Consider the following 21,402-nt stretch of genomic DNA (forward strand, 5'->3'; position numbering starts at 1 on the left):
AGTCTACTGGGGTTAATGACAAATGATAAAATACAAGAAAGAGTCCTAACATCACATGACATATAGAATACCACAAAGTTTAACACTACAAGCCCAAAGCACTTTTTTAATGCATTGAACAAATGTCACATGCTAAAATGTCAGCCGTAGAAACTGGCATGGAGGGAAAAGGCAAACTGAGCCCTTTCATGCACAGGCCTGCCCTTTATAGTCCAGTGATGCAGGAATGTAAAAGGATGCTGAGTGTCCACCTGATACACCGCTCTGCGCTCGGGGGAGGGTCTCCAGTCTCCACTCTGGCTGCCATAACACGGCTCAGCTCGGGCGGGCGGGCAGGCAGGGGAAGCGCATCCTCAGAGAGATCTGCTGGAAACGTGATGGTCTGGGGGAAGCTGAACGCCAGGTGATTCGACTGCTTGCGTGTTTTGTCTTATTCTCCAAAGGACACAAGAGAAGACGCGGGCGTCGGGTCCGTGCAGGAAAGAGACAAGTCAACACCATCAACAGCTGTGTGAAGCGAGGTCATCGCAGAGCTCCACGGTAAGATCAGAGCAGAAACCGCATTTGATAACATTACTTTTTTTGCATCTGCGTTATTTATGCGTAAACACCGACTGTTTTCTGTTGACTCGTAAAACCTGTGCCCGGTATTCGGCGTAGCTTTGATGTATCAGGCTCCGTGCACGTCTGTTATAATTAGACCGCAGTGCATTTCGCTAAAAGCAAGAAATGTTTTGCTACAACAAATCTCCAGGGAGGCCACGGGGAAAGGACATGATCTCTCTTTTTTCCGCCTACGCTGCCATTCCTGAACATGGACTACAGTAAATATATGGGTTAGTGGAGCAAACCCACAAGCCCCGCGACCACCAGAATGATCTAATTGATTATTTTCTTTATTACCAGTAGTAGTCTTTGCATTAATGTTATGGATATGATAAAATACTGATTTCATATTCAAATTTGGATCAGATTTCTTTTTTGAGTAAGGGGTGCATTGAGCATGCAGCATCCTCACAGGTCCAGCCAGGAAACCCGAATGGGCTACATGTAGTATGCATGTAGGCCTGTTGGCTGCATCCTTAACAATCACACTGATGTAGCCTACACAGAATGGTCTGTGTAATGCTCTGAAATAGTAATAGTAATATATTGAGCCTGTTCATTTTATTTTGATCTAACTTTTGGTTTCAAAATAAACTGGAAGAGAAAGAAAGATGGAATATTTATCTGTACTTGGATAATACAGAATGATGATAATGTGACAATGCTTTGTTATAAATAGCCTACTGCAGTATTGAGTGACTGGGGGATATGTCATGTGGTCATGCAGAAATTGCAATTGTCCCTCATTCACCATAACCTCATTCACAGTAAGTTAACCCTCAGGTCCATCCCTGATTAAATGGCCCAATAAAGGCTGGAGGTAATTTTAGAATTACCTCAGATTTCTCAACTGTGGTCTGAATATTGTGCTACATAGCCCACATCTGTTTCAGCTTGGGAATACATGAGCTATAGTTAGACACATGCTAATACAAAGAATGATTTCCTGATAATGACTTTTCAGTATCCTAAGGTAAGAATGATGCAGATTAGGATAATGCATGTGCACTCACCTGTTTTAACTGAGTATTGGCCATTATATGTCTAGTACTTGATACACATGATACTAAGACAAATGCAGAGTGTTGATATGACAACAGTCTGCATAATATGACATGAGTCATTGCTGTCAACACTACTTCTCTAATATTGTTTATTTAAAAAGACCATCTGCTGGAGTGATAATTTAGAGGTTTATGCAGATCACAATACTTAATTCACTGTTTGGTAAGTGTGAGATTGGTGTTGGATACCTGAGCTGAATGATGAATGGAGTAATAGAAATGGGGGAAGTGAAAGTGTGGAGCTGGTAGATAACAAGCAACTAATAAAAAACAAGGTCTGTTTTGTGAAGCGACAGAGGTCCTTTTCTTCATTTTAAGATGAAAATTAAATTTTTTCATCATCCCATTTCAAAATTGTTTTAGACCATCTTTGTCTTCTGTAAGGTATACAAATTATTTAGAATGGAGTGAGTAAAAATTTCCTCTAACCTTCACATAAAGCTACTGAAATCCATTTTTCATCTCACAGTGACATTCAATGTATTTCTGCATTTATGTTGTGGAGCATTTAGGAGGATTTGCACAATACAGGAAAACAAGTCTTTTTCCAAACTGATTTACATTTTAACATATTGATTAAATTGTGTTATGGCTGGCACATTCATTCAAGTGGATTAATCCAAGGTTTTTTTCATCCAGGTATCTGGGTAATTGCACATAATTCACAGATCTTGTGTCACTGTTGCCATTTTTGTCTCTTCTACTTTTATGTAATTCATAGAGTTAATTTCAAACATGGCAGAGGAAGTGAGCAGAGGAAGTGGTCGTGCCATTTTGACAGGGGAAAGAAGATTTGATTTTCAAAGCTACTGCACTAAAACACTCACGGCAAAGCAGTCACAGAAAGAAAATCTGAACAGAACTGTATTAACTAGTATGAAAACTTGTTGGCGTAGACTGAAACACAAATTGTTCAAGGCATTGCCCCTAACAATGTGCTGTTTCACAGTTCACAGGTTATACTGGACTCTAGTGAAAGGAAGGAACTTGTTAGCCTTAGTTGAGCTGCAGTAGAATGATTGCTGAAGCTGTAATTGCAGTGACTATTATCTCTTGTCCCTGGGTTCACCTATAATGTGCCCCAGAAGACTCAAAGTCATCAAACTTGAAACTGGAGATTACAGTGTTCAGCCTCTGATATGAAGACATAAAAATATTTCTCACTAGTTCCCTAGGAAGTAGCCAGTCATTTTAAAGCAAGGCTCTGAATGCTCAGTAGACCAGTCATATGAGAAGGACGTTATATGAAGTCTCAAAGTGGAATGGCCTGTGGTATGTGTTGTAAAAGACAATAGTTTCTCCATTTCAGCATTGTGTCTTTAATCATATTGTCTTCTTGTTTCTCAGTGGGTGACCTCAATCAAATTTAAAAACATAGAGATATTCACCATAGTCTGAACTTGCGTACTAGGCAAATGAGAAATCTAATTTTCAAACCTGATTGACAAAATCTGTGATGGACTGGTGACCTGCCCAGGGTGTACCCCTGCCTTTCACCCAAAGAGCTGGCTCCAGCAGATCCCTGTGACCCTAATTAGGAATAAGTGGGTATAATACCCACTTGGTGACATAGTGTTTATTTAACTTTTACTGCTCTTTTTCATACTTACCTCAGGTGGCAGAAATCAAAACGAGGAAGCAGCCAGATATTTCCTGTATTTATACCCTTGATGATGTCACTGGTGATGTCACAGGTTGAGACCAAATGTGAGGGGAACTAGGTTATGTTTGATACATTTTTAGGTAATTTGGGTGGTTATGTGTATTTATATACTTTATAGGAGTAGAAGAATATGAGAGATGTTATTTAATGGAATATGTGTTTATATGTTTTCATGTGTTTTTCATGGTTAAAGGAAAATGTTTCCTGAGTCTGCCTCCTACCAAAATCACAGCCAGTGTGGTTAGGCTTCCTACAATATTTCATTTTTTAATGTGCAATCAGAATAATTAACTTCATCTCATAGCTGTGCTTAGCTACAGTACCTGGTGATGCCTGTTTTGGTATGAATTAATGATTGGACCACAGAGTGCTGGGTGATGACTGCACTCCCATAAAACTTTAATGACCTACATGTTTCCCATCTTACTCAATGGACAGAGTGGCACAGAAAGGAAGTGCTTGTGACTGCAGTAATTGTATGCTGTGAGCATGTCTCCTTCTACTTAGGACTGAATATGTAGGGCTCAAAGGAGAACAATGCTCTGTACAGTGTGAATACATTTTTAAAATTTTTTAGACCTGATATCATTTAGATCTTTAAGGTTTTAAGTTTGTGCGTGTGTTGAATCCTTGAATTCTAGTGATTATTTAGATTATTAAACTGTGCCTGTGATGATCTTAGTTGCTGCAGTGCTAAAACAAAACCATAGCTCAGATGAAATTGTGGGAGAAGGTACTGTATGCCATTAAGACTTTAAAAAGTGCAACTGTGCTCTTTTATATTTATTTATATACTCACTAATGGACTTAAAACTGAGAAATGCCCTTTAAATAGATACCAAACACATACAGTATAGTAAACCAGATGTGGCTTGCTTGTTTGCAGCAGTGGAAAAAACTGCACCCTGTCTTTAAGTTGCCCAACTTTATGCAATGCACCTTAAAGCCTCATTGATGAAGGATTCATGAATAATTTTATAACATGGTTTAATTGTCTGTGTAAAGGGGGTGCTTGGTTTTACATAAAATGTTCATTTTCGAATGCCAAAGACTTTGAAACATTTGGAAAAGTTGATCACTGCACCTTCAGTACTGTGCATGTATAGAAGAGGTGTTTTCTACACCATCATCCATTAATTTTCCTCACCACTGCTTGGGCTGAGTGGGCTCGTCCAGCTCGGTCTAGTGACTAATTCACCTCATCTCCTCTGCTTTGTGCTTGGCTGCGTCACATTGGCCAAGTGTTAACAATATGGCTTTGTGTCTCACACCTGTGGGCAGTGGGACTCTGGCAGGCTGGGAGTGAGTGGGCAGAAGGGGCATGCTTTCTTTCACAGAGTCAAGCAAGGCGATAGAATAACATTACAATAAGCTCTTTGTGTAAATAGAAAGAAATTAACTCCAATGTAGTTTCTGTGATGGGTTTTGTTCTGTAGCCTCTATCACAAACAGATTTAGACAGATATGTGGTGCTGATATTATTTGAGAAACAGTGTTTCTGAACGCCACTTTCTTGTTTACACTAATTAGACTTGAAGGTGTTTTTTTTTTTTTTTTACTTATAATTATTTTATTGGAAGGAAGTGGTGAATGTGTGCAAACTCCTCATGTAAACCACAAACACTGGAGACTAATTTGGAGAGAATTAGTTTTGCATGGCTGGAGATAAATAGCCTGTTAATGTTTTTGCTTTGCAACGGTGGGTTCTGTAAGTTGTAACAGAGGTTGCTCAGGTGGCAGTTTGTTAGACACACCCAGCTGAGACTAATGCAGTCCTGCAATATATCCTCTCTCTATAAAGGTGACAGTGTTTTTGAAACAAAACAATTTTATGGAGGTCTTGATTCAACTGTATGATCACTGGAAGATGTGGTATGTGCCGCTGTTGAACTGAGTTTATTTTGAAAGGCAGCCTTGTTGTAAAGCCTCCCTCTTATGTGAAATACAGCAAACTATATTTGAAGCTATAGCTGTGACTTACCAGACAGTACAGCTTCATCCTTTTTACTGCTTTGGTGTACTAAGGATGTCTTCCATTATGACTGTTATCTCTGAACCCAGACTCTAGACATTTATCTCCTCCAGCTCCACTCCTTCCACTCCTCTCCCCTCTCTTCCCATCTCATCTCCCCTCTCATGTCTCTTTTCTTCTCTGCTGCCACACTTTACTGACATGTGTTTGTGCTTTGGTTCCCTCCTTTTCTTTGGCACTTGACAATGGAAGTGGTGGCTTTTTTTTTTTGCTCTATCTTTGTTCCTCCTCTCTCTAGAAACAAAAAGAAAAGGCTTTTATCTTTTTGTGTATAAGGCATGCCATCTATTCTGTGCCAAGTAGAAAATGTGGGTCTGTTTTTGAGCTTGTATTGATCTGTGAAAAAACGGAGACACGATTCAATACAGCTTTTGAATTAATATTATATTTTGTTATTGTTTGAGATTCCCCTATAAATAGAACTCTTTATTATAAAGCAAAAAGAAATACTACCTTTATTTAAGTATTCAGTTCTTATTCAATTCTCTCATTCATTCTTGGTGTCTCACTGATGTTTAGTATAGTGTCAAGTCAGTGTTTACTTAGCAGTATTGCTTCAGTTGTTCAGTAAGCATCGTATCTGGCAAATATCCATTAACATCCTCTACACAATGTCACTGATGGAACATGTTGAATAATTTAGAAATCATGCATTTTTCAAATCAATAATGTTTTCAGTTGCAGTAATGTTAGCTTTTAGCAAGGTCATGTGACTGAGGCTCCTGTTTGTTTATGTCATACGTCATATCCCAAGTAAACAAGCAAAAAATGAAGCATGATCAGTTCCTATCTGATAGAAGACTATGCAAATGCAATTTAGCATTATTTGGTCAAATGTTTTAAGGACATCACTAAGGTCCAGACTAAAGTACTTTGGTGCACACATGTATTGATTATGAATCTTACTGACTTTGGTGATGCCCTGACTCTTTATCCAGCACCCCCATCATAATCAGGCTTTCACATATCCTTGTCCTTTGGTAAACATTGGACTTTACTCAAACTGGTGCAATCTTTGAATCATAATCAATTACCTGCAAAATAAATGGACATTCCCATGTGTTTGTGCTAAATGCTAATTAGCAAACCTTTAAAGGTATAAGGTGAAAGTGCTAAACATTTTATTTGAGCATATGAATGTTGTCATTGTGAGCATTTTGTGTGTTGATGTTAACGTTTAGATCGATGTTTATCATTCAGGTACTGCTGAACCTCACAGAGCCAGTAGCATGGCTGCAGACTTTTTCTCTTATATTACTGCACTGTACTCAGCACAAGAGGTGGTCATGTTAAACTGTGCAGTAAATGGAAGTGCACAGAACATTATTTTACCCACATTCACATAGCAATCAGCTTTTGGCCTTGTTTATGGCTAGATATGGTGTTATATAGACCTTTTACTAACTCATATCTGTACAATATAAAACCTGATATGATAGACTAGAGAAGTGCCCAGGGTGTGCCCAGCCGCCCAGGGTGCATGGTGAGATTGACTGCATGCACCCTAAACAGGATCAGCAATGTAAAAGCAGATTTGAGCAGCTATGAATTTAGAGCTGAGTTGAGTTTGTAATCTGCCAATCATTTATGATTACCAGCCATAAAAGTTATAGAAATGATCAGTGGAGTAGACATTTCTTTCTTCATGTTTCCTCTGTATGCCTTTGAGTAAAAGGATATATATAAGATTACCTAGCACGCTATCTATTGAGGTTTCTGGCTGCAACTGTGCTAGTAAACTAGGGCATTATGACAGTACATATGCTGTACCAGTGTGCACTGTGTTGACACTGGCCTCCCATGATGAGCTTGAGTAATCATCAAATCATCGTCAACATGCTGAGGACATTAAGATTTCATCTGACACTGACATTTAACTGAGTTGCTTTATTATTATTATTTATTACTCATGTACTTGTACTTATTATTATTATCACTCTTATTAGTATTAGTATTATGTTTTTAGATTTATTTATGTTTTTCCATATTTTTTTCTACTTTTCTTCTACACCCGAATTTTCCTGTCAGGGGCTCTGTAATGTGTTATCTAATCCAATCTAATCTAATCTAAATAGGGCTATTAAAAAACTATTAGTTTTCTTGAATCAGATCTTTTGAGACCATCTGTGTCTCTGCTTCATAATTAAGTGCTCAGTATGATTTTTCCACATTCAGTACTAAATTTGTTAAGAAAAAAGTCCAATGAGCAGCAGGTTAAACTTAAATTTGTTGTTGTGCCACAGAATACAGCTGATTATGATATCCCAATAGGGCACACAAGCAAACCTTATTATAATTCCTTGACTGTTCCCCATAGAGGGTTGGGCAAAGCATGTTCCTTAAGTGTCACTGCCATACTTGTTTTCCAACTATCCTGCCCTGTTATCATCTAATAAGACATTCAAGAGCTCTTAAATTGTACATTGCATGTGTCATGGCACATTTTAATACAGTGCATATAATTTATTATTTGTATGAGGTGTTCAGGTGGTCACCAGCAAGTTACACCATAATGCTTACTTACCCTATTTCAGATATTCAGAATTCGGCACCAGTGTATGCTCAAACACAATTTTGAGAACAACAAAAAAAACATATCTCAAGTTAGTCAGATTTTTATGTTTTTATCACCTTCCCCTGCACAGCTTGGTGTGAATAATGATAAAGATGAGCAAACAGGGTGCAGGTTTGCAAAGGGAAAGACATTACTGTGCGTGGTGTTTCTATTTCTGACGTCAGTTTTCTTTGAACCTTGTTTTCAGGTTTTCCTGTGAGAGCCAAGGTGAGGGAGATGTTGAAGTGAAGCAGAACAGATTCATTGTAGGGTGCTGTGAGTCCTGGGATTTGAGAGGTGCACAGTTTACACAGTATCACTGAGGTTTTTAACTCACTAATATTAGAGTATTTATGTTCTGATCGTGTATCACGAACAAAAGCAAATGGATTACTAAATAATACATATCACTGCCCAAAATATTGAGATTACTCTCATCGTTTAGCCAGAAGGTCATGCATTCTGTTTTTATTCATTGTAAATATTTATGTATGTTATTAAACAGAAAGAAAAGTGAGGATCTGGTGTGGATGGGATGGCCAGTCATACCAAGACATAATTTTCATATTTAAAATGAGTCTCTGTAGCAAAAATTCTCTTTCATACAAAGAGTCAGATGATGTCATGAAGCATAATAAATCTTTGATTATAATAAATCACGACAAGTTTCATGAACTGAAATGAACTTAATGACTGTATTTTAATTAAGATGTTGAAATGTACTCTACTATGTGTAGCATGACAGGGAAGACCTGTTAGGACCTACATCTGCCATGAATTTGTTACCAAATACAACAAGTGAAATATACCTTCATAAATAAATGACCATATAAATGTTCTGAGTGATAATGGTTATAATATAGTGTCCTGCCTTTCTATGCAATACAATGTATACTATTGCTTGTTTTCCTTAACTTATGCAGTTATTAAGAGGGACACATTCAGTTCTATTGAAATACAGTACAGGACTCACTTCTGTCATTGTTTTCTTTTCACTAGTTCCTCTTTTTCTTATTAAAAGTGCCAGAAATCAGTCAGTAAAGATCAGAGTTACCATTTTCACTTAATGGAGTCACTTTAAAGTGAATGTACATTTGAATTTTTTAACATTTCACTCATATTCTTCCTTCTGGTATCTATAGAGTTTGTATGTAATTGCTGTCAAAAGATGACCAATATGCAGTGGCCTGCACAGTGACCCATATGCACAGCATGCCTCGCAGCGTAGAGCTATAGGATGGGTCTGCGTGAGTGAATGTCACTTGCCCATTGGGGTATTGTGGCGAACAGGTGCCGCCACTGTCAGCTTGTTAACACTGGGGGAGAGAATTGGCTGCGCCAACAGAATGTGGCACATATGCAACACATAGCGTTTGGCGGTGGGTTGAATGTTCAGGATGCATAGATGTGACGTGATAAAAGGAGAAGTCAGTGTGTGCACGTGATGTGCATTTTGCATACACTTATGGTTCTGGTATTGTAAAGAGCCTTTAAGTTTGTCCTTTCTTTTATTGTATTTCTGTGCAAAAATAGACATCAGAATGAATTAAAATGAATTTTGTTACATAGTGCCAGCCCAGTTACACCCCCATGTGTGTGCAAACGTACATGTGCATACATGTCAACATTTTTGATGTAGTACTGTGTGCTACTGCAGGGAGAGATGCTAAAACCACAGAGCTTCTAATTTGTTGTCCAAATTTTGTTTTCAGCGCATTGTTAGTGTTATTATGTAGCTGCATTTTCTACAAAAGATTTGGGAGATATAGTTACATGAAACCCCGTAGGGTTGGACCCAAGGAATTCTCTCAAACATCACAAATTAGGCCCCTAGTTGACCCATTTACAGAAGAACTAAATTGACACAATGAATTATTCCATCCAGTCTTGTGGCCTCTATAACAAGAAGGGGACTTAGAGCAGAGGATAAATTAGGACACTCAATTCTTGCTTCTCTCATTTATTCCATCACAGCCATTTAGGCAGATTTGCCCCATTTGCCCAATTTATACTGTGATTTCTTACTTGCTCACTTGGGGGACGGGGGAGAAAGAAGGAAATGAATGTGTTTGGTGAAATTGGCTGCTACATTATAGAGATAATAAGACACTAGGATAATGTGTCAGTATCGATTTAATTCTGGTGCAGTTGTGAGGAGGTTATTCTTTTGACATTTGGAAAGACACAGAGCTCTCCTCCAAATAAATCACCAATAGCTTCCAGGAATAAAGTAAAAGGGAACAGTGAGAATGTGGTTTAGAATCAAATGATGGCTCACTGTAGAAGCAGGGAGAGAGAGAGAGAGAGAGAGAGAGAGATTGTGTAATGAAGGGAGAAAATGGAAGAAGCTACAGCAAAAGGAAAACAACACCATCTGGACTTCCTCATAAAGCTAAAAGTAAAACCTATATACATATGGTAATTTTCACACAACAATCTCTTCAAGGCTGTTTATCAAAATCATTGTACCTTGAAAAACATATATACTGTATATATTTCATGTCCACTACCATTGAGGAACAGCAGGTTTAATGTTGCTAAGCAGGATGCTTGGCCAGGCTGCACAATGCTGTACATCAAAGACAACACAGAAAAATGAGAGGGCTCCTGACAAATACTACTTGAGCTCAGCTTCACTGTCAAATCCACAGGGTCCGCAGGGGATGTGGTTATGTCACCTGTAGGTTAAAGCCTCCTCTCTGGTTTGATGTCTGAATATTAGGTTATTTGATATGCCACTGCTCTTTGAAGTCACCCTGACAGGACACGACTGCAAGCAGATTTCCCATAAGGATTTGCTCAGCAGACAGACATTCAGACATCACTCTCAAGCCTCATTAAAGAGCTCTCCCTTCTGTCAACTGCATGCTTCAGCAAGCTGCAGATGTATTTCATATGGGTTTGGCGCCCTCTAGTGGGATTTTTAAAGAATAACAAGGTTTAATCTGGATTTCTATGAAAGTGACTTGTCTTTTTTTCATCCACAGTGACAATGGTGTTGTTTCTGATTGGGATCTCTATTGCTGTGAATAATTCGTCTCATGAGAACCAAACTGCAGGTAATTGTTGCAATGACTGAAGCCTTGTTCAAAGTGAGACTGTGTGCTGTAAATTTTGAAAGACATTTGAAGTTTTCTACGTGTAAGAGAAAAATCTAATTATTACACACTTTAATATGCTCAGGGCTTTAAAGGAATAATTTTACACTTTGGGAAATATGTTTATTTTCTTTCTAATTGAGAGTTTGATGAACAGATTGATCATGGCCTGATTCTGTTCAGTGGATAAAAAATATCTAAAGCTCACATACTACATCATACTGTATATCTGACTATTTCTTGGCCAGAACTATGTTAAAAAATAGCCCAGCACATAAAACCACACATAAATAACATTGGTAAGAAACTGAAGACTAAATAGGGCAGTTGTTTTTGTATGGATTAAACAATGTAGAAATAATGTATGATTTAAATAGCTTTTAAATTAAATATTTAAAAATAGCTTTGAACAGAGTTAGGTCTGGCTGTTTCTAACTGCTGGAAGTTTTTATACTAGACTGAGTAGTAATTGTCTCATCCAAATCTCAGCAACCAAGCAAATAAGCATATTTCCCAACTATTCCCTAAAAAGCTTACATCAATATTTTTATTTTTGAATGTCCTTTGAGACAAAACTAATATGAGTTTAATTGTTTTTTTCCCAGAAAACCCCACCCATCAGGGTGCTCATGTGCTTCCCTCTACACTGGTCATATCCCTGCTTCTTATCATCGTTGTCCTGCTGACAATCTACTGTCTGAGGTGAATTAGCCTGCACATATGGACTCACTTGCTTTATTTGCCTGCCTTTGAGTGAATGCCTGCTTATAAACTGTGAGAGCAAGCATGTGTGTGGGTCAGGTCAGGGCATTAGGGTGGGGGTGGTTGGAAAATAGGCAGTAAGCAGTGGCTTATGGCTAAACAGCTGCACCTCAAGTAAGACAGCAAACAAAAACAGCTAGGTCAGATCAGGCCCAAGACACTCATTCACTGACCAACCAGCTCAGACCTCTGCCTGACGACGACATGAGGAGGAACAGCTTTACGTCTCTCAGATGGTTGATATTGGTTTTGGTATTTGTTGTTTGCCTACCTTATGTTCTTAACAGCTCTGTTGTAGAGATCAGGGCCAGCTCATTTTTTCCTCACCAAAACAGATATCTGCCCTTTCTGTTCTCTGATGGTCCTGCTTTCTTTACTTCTTTTTCTGTCCTTACTGTAGGTTCAAAAACCACAGGAAAGCTCTAGTTACCTCGGTGGACAAGAAAATTCCAAATGGCTTCTTGGACGAACGAGGTATTGTTGTGCTATACTCAATATATTTACCAGTGCCTGAAAAAGTAATGCAGCCTTTTGCTTTTTATTTCTTTTTTATTTGATTTGTAGATTTATGCGCTTTATGGACTAGGAAACTTTCATGATCTGGAGTCCAAGCCGGCTGGAAAGGTTTTGGAAGTCTCTTAGCTTTCCCAGCACGTAGGGAGCCATATAAACTTTCACTTCAAGTAGAAAATAAATAAATAAACAGAAAGGCCAAATTCTGAGTTAAGACAGTGTCGTGCAGCAGCAGCAGCATGTTTATGACTCAAGAAATCATTTCTGTCATGCACCCACAGAAGTAGGAAATCTTATGGGCCATCAGGCTTGTTTTTGCAGGTGCTGTGAGAGCTTGTAATGTTCTCTATTGGGAAACGTTAGCCGTCTGAACGCCATATATTCCTTTAAACACAGGAGAGCAGACAGTGGTCCTCCTCCCAAGATCTCCCTCACCATCCAAGAGGTACTTCCCTATCCCTCTGGACTCGCTTGAGGAGGAGTACCGGATACGCTCTGCTGATGATGGCAAACTCTTCAGAGAAGAGTTCAATGTGAGTATGAGGTTATTTGATGTGAACTGAGCAGTACAGTCTGTATTTGACTAAGATCTTTGTACTGCAAGCATAGAACATGTACAAAAAATAGTAATAAAATATTATGTTAGTAGGCTGTGTACCCGTGGTTTTATTCTTATCCCATGAGGATTCGATTCTTTCTTTATAGTCGCTGCCGTGTTACTACCACCACGGGTCCTTTGAGGAGGCGAGCAGAGAGCACAATAGAGAGAAAAACAGATACCCAAACATTTTACCATGTGAGTGAGGATCTATATTCTGCAGCAGACAATATTAATGTAACCTTTAAACTAGCAGTTTTATTGATCACTAAATCTAAAAGAAAGGTGATGTGGGTTGAAATGAAAAATAAGAATCAACTTTTATGTACAGGCTGTTGATCTTTTTTCTCTCTCTGTTCCACAGATGATCACTCAAGAGTGGTGTTAAGTCATCTTGATGGACATCTATGTTCAGACTACATAAATGCATCTTACATAGATGTGAGTTTTATTACAATTTAGCTTTTAGTGCAAATGATAGGGCTCCTGACAAATTGTCATTAATACTATGTTTTTTCACAGGGCTATAAAGAGAAGAACAAGTTCATTGCAGCTCAAGGTAAGTGCACATTTTAGCTTGGTTTAATGTCTTAAAGTAAATTTGCAAATAAATTTACAAGTAAATTTTAGTCATGGAGTTTATGACCACTTGGACCATATTTGTAATAATTATATTGACTCTGCTTCAGGCCCAAAGCTTGAGACAGTGACTGACTTCTGGCGGATGATTTGGGAACAGAAAACAGCAACTATAGTAATGCTGACAAATCTTAAAGAAAGGAAGGAGGTTTGTTTAAGCACATTTTTCCTCTGCACAGCATCCTTCTAAGACTACCAAGCAGTGTGTGTTATAGAATATATAATCTAAATAGCTCCAATAAACCATTAGTGAACCTCTTTTGTATTCGCATGACTCAAAGTCATGGGAATAATTTATTTGACCTCTTTCCAAACTGAGAATCTATGCAAAGTGTCACCCAACAGATTACTTAGCATCACATTAAATTTAGCCTCAAAGGGATGATCAATTCAGAGCTCAGCAGTAGGTTTGATAGGGCAGAATAGACGCATTGGGGATCAATGACGGAATAATTGTTGATAAGATCCTAAGAGGCTGCCTGATAATTAGTCTGAGAATCCAGTTAATGAGTTGAAATGTCATTGTTAAGATCTTATTGACTGAGTCGCACAATTCCCTTTGAACTGGATTGTGAAACACACGCACACACACTCACATTTAATACATGTTTCTATGTGTACACATAAAATGGTAATACAAATACTTCATATGTAAAATCAAATTCTAATTGACTTTTGCATTATTTTAAAGGCTTATATATTCTACACTAACAAGGGTAACATCTTTATTTCTGTGATTCTCTCACTAGGAAAAATGTTATCAGTATTGGCCAGAAAAAGGCTGCTGGATGTATGGAAATGTCAGGGTGGCAATGGAGGACTTCACTGTGCTGGTGGACTATACTATTAGAAAATTCTGCGTTCAGTATGTAAGTAAAATATATTAATCTTCACACAACTGTGTCTCATTTGGCAGCGCATACTGTTGAGACTTACCTCGCAGCTCATCAGTGAAAATGTAATTATACCATGCGGCAGAAACAAGGAAAAAAAAAAAAACTGCACAAGATTAAGATAGATGTTGCTTTATTTAGACCTATGTTATGAAAATAATAATGCACTTTTTAATATAGGCCTTAATTGCTATAAAAATCTATAATCATAATAACTAGATTGTTATTAAAAATTAAGCAAGAAACAACGCTGCACTGAGATGGTGTAAAAAGTAATGTTTCCCAAGGGAGAGCTGGGACATTTTAGTAAACTGTAATAGTATACAAAATATGATAAATAAATGAAAACCAGTATGGAAACACATTAGAAAATATTAAAGGAAACATGTAATAGACACTGCATAAAATGATCTGTACAGTGTGTAGGTGTATTTAATGTACAGTGAACACTGAAGAATGCGCAGTGTTTCCACTTCAGCTCATCTTTAAAGGTTCATACAAATACAGTATCTGTTTTTCTTGTCTTGTGCCTTTGACTGTCAAGTTAGGGTGCCATCTCAGTGTACTGCGAAACCTTCAGTTTGCAAAATTCACTTTGTTCCCTCTCCATTTGAAGCTAGAGAAGTGCAGATATCCTCCCTGACTCTGTGAAAACTGTGACTTTGCAGTGGTGCTGCAGTACAGGCTGACAGACTGGGTGCTTTTACACTCAGCTCTCTGAACACAGAGCAACCAAGTGCACAAGAGAATGAAAATTACATTCTCTTGAGACAACATTCATGTGATAAGCGTGCATGGCAAAGGCAAACCAGTACATGTTTAATAATGATATTCAGTCACAAAAAGCAGCATACGAACAATAGAAAAGACGTTAGTTGACTGATGTATGTCTGCACAGTGAACACCACTCGTGCACAGATATAAACTTAGCATGTCTGTGCTTTCACAGCAGGGCAGCGATGGTCTCCGAGCTCCCCGGCTGGTCACCCAGCTCCACTTCACCAGCTGGCCAGACTTTGGGGTGCCATTCTCACCCATCGGTATGCTGAAATTCCTCAAGAAGGTCAAGACTGTCAATCCATCCTATGCTGGTCCTATTGTTGTGCACTGCAGGTAAAGCTGTTTAGTACAAAATATAAAAATAGAATAAGCCATATAAATTGAGATCCAGTTCGTTTTAGAATTGCATTATACATGCAGCAGAGGAGCCAGACTATAAAACAGCATCCTTGTAGTACTGACTTCCATTCATTATTCAAGAGGAGGAAACACTGTTCTGAACAATACTAAAATATGGTATGTAAATAATCAGAAGTGCTTAGTTTTACGAGTCGTTGCACATCTGAGTATTTATCCAGTAACAGTTTCCAGGTGAAATTATAATTTACTAATAATGTCATTATGGTGAGCTTATTAGTTTAAGTATAGTAAGGTCAGAGTCAAACTTCATTTTAGGCAAAATGTATAAAAACTAACATCAAGCTTATTGTAGATGAATAAAAGCATCAATACATGTATTGTCACAGTGGTGCAATGGCTTGCCTGGTATGTGCATACGTTTGTCTGACCAATCAGTGTAAAAGAAATTTGCAGCCGATTGTAGCAACTGCTGCAACAGGTGCTCAGGGAGAGAGACTGTTGTTCCTGAATGGGGCCCATTGAGGAGGCTTCAACACCCTCTGCTGTGGAATCCCAGCTCTGTGCCCCCGGAGGTGCCGTCTGCTGAATGACCCTTGTAAATCTATTAGAAGTGTGTTTGGGCTTCAGAGTTGAAGCACTTTTACACATGCTCATGGCTGTTCACAACTGACGTCTGTGTTCAGATGATGGATAGAATAGCATAACAGGTCTGCAAAATCATATTGTGTTGGGAGAAAAAAAAACTCTTGTGTAGTGAACTTCTTTTGCTGTAAATGCTGTTTGTACTACATGAACACAAGGTGTGTCATTTTGTTCCATACCTACACTTGTTAGCTGCAAAGAAAACCTTGTGCCTTTTTCTTGTTTGTGTTTCCGCAGTGCTGGGGTGGGGAGGACTGGGACGTTCATTGTCATTGACAGCATGATCGACATGATGCACTTGGAACAGAGAGTGGATGTCTTTGGTATTGTGAGCAGAATACGAGAACAGCGCTGTCAACTCATCCAGACAGATGTAAGTGTTGACCCTTTCTGACCTGTTGTACCTAGGCCTGACAGCACAACTCACTGCTGTAGTTGTGGCATAAACAAGCAAGCACATAGAAAACATCTGTAATGTGAAAGTAGTAGGAAATACTTTGGCAAAGCAACTACTTCTACCTCTCCCTCTCCTGTCTTCCTTCTCAGATGCAGTACTCCTTCATCTACCAGGCTCTGTTGGAGTACTATCTGTATGGAGACACAGAGCTAGATGTGTGCTCTCTGGAGGGCCATCTGCAGAGGCTTCACAATACCAGGGCTCCCCACGACAGGCTGGGCCTGGAGGAGGAGTTCAGGGTACGAAGAAAGAAGCTCCCTCTTAAACATTTCAGGCAGTAATGAATCGCCCCATCACCCTGTGCCCTGCATGGGTATATTTTCATGAAAAACTTGCCCAAGGTGCCGCTCTTGGCAGTAGTAACATAAATAACAATGCTTTGAATCAACTAAAACTTTATATGGCACCACCATCTGCCACGTAGAATTTACTGTAGCTTGGTGAAAATTTCTCATTTTTGCTGCAAAGAGTCCCACACAGATCCCTGCACACTGAATAGAATTATTCCCTATTGCTTTTCCTTTTTCCTTTTGCTTTTGTACTGATGAAAAAAATGTTTTTGACCAGTTTCTATCTTTTTACATGTTGAGTTTTTTTTAAAATATTTTCTATCTCAGCATCACCAACCATAAAAATCTCAGTGTTTATTAGGACTATACTGCTCTGTACAGATGAAAATGAACTTTTTGATCATGTCAGTCCACTGATGTTTTTCCCCCTATCAGAAGCTGACCAACGTTCGCATAATGAAGGAGAACATGAGAACTGGAAACCTTCCTGCCAACATGAAGAAGAACCGTGTGCTTCAGATCATTCCGTGTAAGGACTACTCTGATACTCCCATCAGTTTCATAATACATGACATCCAAGTTACATCAAAGTATCACACAGCTGGTGATTTTATAGATGCCGTACACATATATCTGACTGATCAGTTCATGTCTGTGTGATCAGTCACATTTAAACAGAGCTTGTATCTTGACTTAAAGTTGGAAATACAGTGGGAAATGAATTATGGGTACAACTTTTTGCAGTGAGAACTGATAAAGGCGCAGCATATATGGCCTTATTAACTCAGCTGAAGTTTGACTTAGCTGTTTCCCCCCCATCAGCCTCTTCAAACTTTTATTTTATTAGGATTCACTTGTGGAAAGTTTCGTTTTCCTTTTTTCTTTTTGCAGATGATTTCAACCGAGTAATACTCTCAGTGAAAAGAGGACAGGAGTTCACCGACTACATCAATGCTTCCTTTATTGATGTAAGCACTCCCTTACGACCTTCTGTATAGATTTCCCATAGAAGTATATATAAAGCTCATTGTTTCCTTTACAAACAATGCAAAATATTATGTTTGCTGCACTCTCAAGTGTTGTTTACCAGATGATCTGCCCTCCAGGGCTACAGGCAGAAGGACTGTTTTATCGCAACCCAGGGCCCCCTGTCTAACACTGTGGAGGACTTCTGGAGGATGGTGTGGGAGTGGAGGTGTCATTCAATCGTTATGCTCACCGAACTCAAAGAAAGGGAGCAGGTACAGTGTGGTGCTTTTGCTGTAGTACAGGTTGAAAAGTGGAGTTGCACATTTGAACAGTTGTTATTATTTCATTTTCATGTTTTTTTTCCAGATAGTCTTTGTATGTATTTAATGATGTTATTCTTGTGGTACACAATAAAAATATTGCAAATGTGATACAAATCATCCAAATGAATCCTAATCACATTTCCATCTGACCTTTCCAACCAGGAAAAGTGTTTCCAGTATTGGCCATCAGAGGGCAGTGTAACATTTGGAGATTATAGTGTGGAGCTGACTGGAGATACACAGTGTGAAACCTTCACTCTCAAAGACATGGTGCTCACCTATAGACCGGTGCGTTATGTTTTACTTTACTTCACTCTATTCGTTCTCGCTGTTTATGAATTTGTCACGTCCTTGCATTTTTGCATTTATTATTTTTAACTGCATGAATGTAAATACTCCATCTCACCAGGAAAAGCAGTCGCAACATGTCCGACACTTCCACTTCCACGGATGGCCTGAGATCGGAATACCAGCGGAGGGAAGAGGAATGATTGACATTATTGCTGCTGTGCAGAGGCAGCAGCAGCAGTCTGGGAACCGTCCCATAATTGTGCACTGCAGGTGAGGAACTTCAGTCTGACAATTCTGCAGCATGATGTGCATACTCAGATGGAAATTATATACAGTACATTACATTATATATATCTCCACTCATGCTTTTAATACAACCCCTGTCATTTCCACTCTTCTTTTATTACCTGACCACAGAGTGATATTGGAAAAAATTTCAGTTTTACAAATACATTTTTTTTTTCCTACCATTGTCTGTTACAATAAATTCTACATTTTGCCTCGGCAGACGTGGTGTACTATGCCTAAACCACTTATGTGATCCCATATAAAGACTTCGCTATGAAGGCTTTGATCAGAACCTAGCTTCAGGTGAAGTGATTCTAAAGCAGCATGCCCCTGTGGGATTGATCCAATCCACTGATTCACAGTCAATTAAAACCTCTCAAAGTGAAATCTCCTCTGACTCCCACTATGATTAATCTGATAAGATGAGCTAACGACAGGAAATGGTGTCATCACTCTCTGCTATTCCTTCATCACCACTTGTCTAAGAGGGGCTTTTTAAAGCTTTTTCTCTACCTCTTGGGAATGGGGCTAACCCATTGCAATCCCCAACGTCTCTCTACACTTCTCTTCTGAATCGCACTTCGCTCTCACACTCGCTCCACCGTCTCTCTCAGTCTTTCTGTCTTCATCCCGCCATCATTGTAAACATTGACTCAGTCAAACACTGAGCTTCCAAACTGATTAGTGTTAGCGTTTGGATTAGCCTCTCTTTAAGTGAGGATAATTATTAGCACTATTACACAAAGGTCACCTTTTCTCTTGCAAACTTTTTTATTTAAATGGAAAAAGGATGTGTTACTAATAATACTTCCTTGCAGCATTATTGTTTGTTCAGTTTCAGAGCTGTTCATAGTTCTGCCACAACCGCTGTTCTGCAACAACTCTCACAATTCTCAAAGATCTTTCTGTGAGCTTTATATTACCTGGCTGCTGAGAGTTTGGTCCTTTGTGTTTCAGTGCTGGTGCAGGTCGGACTGGTACCTTCATTGCTCTCAGTAATATCCTGGAGAGAGTGAAAGCTGAAGGCCTCCTGGATGTTTTTCAGACAGTCAAGAATTTACGCATGCAGAGACCACACATGGTTCAGACTGTGGTAGGTGAAAAACAAGATAAAAATCAAACGTGCTGTGCAGACACTGTCAGCTTATTCATGTTTGTGTTCTTTGCAACCATTTTGAACAAATATGAGCAGTAACACTTTTCTTTTTGCTTTTCCTTCAGGAGCAATACGACTTCTGCTACAGAGTGGTTCAGGATTTTGTTGACATCTTCTCAGACTATGCCAATTTTAAATGATATCTGTCATAGTAGTGACTTCTGTCAAATTACCTTATGCAATTTTTTCTGAATGTTGTTTTCTAGAGTGAGCTCTTTTTACATTTTGCACTTGTAACATACTGTAATATAACTGAAAGCATCTGTGCTCCAGGAGAGACTGTCTCTTTCAGGAATGTTTGATCTTTATGTAATCCAATGTAAAATATAAGAATTATAGTGGTTTATTTAATGGGCTGGTTGGGTTATTGAATATGCGTTATGTTGCATATTGTATGTGCAACACTAAGGGCCAATAAATGTTTAAGGAGAAACAGTCAGTAACTATCGTCAGACTTTATTGATGTATGTATTGCTCACTACCTGAAATGCATCACTTATATGTTGTAGATTACATGCATTCTCTTTTAGTTCTGCTTTATTCTGTTACTGACCACTACGCCTTTGATTTACATTGGTCTTGTTTTTATGCCACCCACTCAACATGTTTGATTGCTCTGAGGAGAATAAACTGTGTTTGATAAGTAGCATAAAATGATTAATGCTTTTGCTAAAATGATGCTCTTTCTGACGTGTGAATAATTTTTATGATCTGCTTTTAGCTCAAACAAAAACATAACACTTAAGACACATTTTATTCTGTTAGACACTGCAAATTACTTCACTTCTGTCTGTGAATAACTTAACAGCTGCTGCCTGTTGCAATTTTATTCAGCTTCACCATCTTTCTATTTTGCCTGTGGCAATATTACTTAGTGGATTGGTGCCTGATGCTGCAAAATGCAATTAGACCACACTGGAATAGGCAGAAAATAATTATTACATGACACCAAATGTATCATTCTTACAAGTGTATCACAGCCAAACGGCACATCCCGCCTCAAAAAAAAGTTTTCATACACGTTAGCAAGCCAATTTTTACACTTGCATGTTTGCATAAAGCAGTGCCATATTAATTAGAAAATGATTCAAATCATGAAAATCCTATCACCCATGTGATCCAGTTTTAATTTTTGCCTTTGCCTTTTTTTAATTTTTAAGATAAGTCTGCTGTTTAAGTTTCACTTAGATATAACAGATAGAATTTTAGTGTATTGTTTTGAATAATTATATTGTGTATGGATCACCAATTCTATTATTTAAGCATAACAAATGCACCACAATTGTTGTTAATATAACAGAAGAAAAAGCTTAGAAATTTGGGTTTAAAAAGGCAGTTGAAAAATCTAGGACTGTGAAAAGCACAGATTTTTACAAGAACCTTTACTTAGTCAGAATATGAAATATACCAGTACATGCATGCAC

At 38.5% G+C, this 21,402-nt stretch overlaps 1 protein-coding gene across 1 annotated transcript; it reads left to right on the top strand.

The window, feature by feature from the left end:
* The first annotated feature begins 325 nt into the window (after nucleotides 1–325).
* LOC113131729 (receptor-type tyrosine-protein phosphatase epsilon-like) lies at nucleotides 326–20,706 on the top strand. Its single transcript, XM_026309317.1, has 20 exons — nucleotides 326–540; nucleotides 10,907–10,978; nucleotides 11,623–11,719; nucleotides 12,180–12,253; nucleotides 12,689–12,825; nucleotides 12,998–13,088; nucleotides 13,255–13,331; nucleotides 13,413–13,449; nucleotides 13,580–13,677; nucleotides 14,279–14,398; nucleotides 15,372–15,535; nucleotides 16,442–16,577; nucleotides 16,751–16,900; nucleotides 17,387–17,480; nucleotides 17,843–17,919; nucleotides 18,058–18,192; nucleotides 18,406–18,531; nucleotides 18,653–18,804; nucleotides 19,780–19,915; nucleotides 20,044–20,706. Exons 2-20 carry the CDS (start codon nucleotides 10,912–10,914, stop codon nucleotides 20,116–20,118), a joined length of 2,043 nt encoding a protein of 680 aa, XP_026165102.1. The 5' UTR covers nucleotides 326–540; nucleotides 10,907–10,911; the 3' UTR covers nucleotides 20,119–20,706.
* The last annotated feature ends 696 nt before the right edge of the window (nucleotides 20,707–21,402 follow it).

Source organism: Mastacembelus armatus, chromosome 15 (genome assembly GCF_900324485.2).
Source record: "Mastacembelus armatus chromosome 15, fMasArm1.2, whole genome shotgun sequence".
Classification (NCBI taxonomy): Eukaryota; Metazoa; Chordata; class Actinopteri; order Synbranchiformes; family Mastacembelidae; genus Mastacembelus; species Mastacembelus armatus.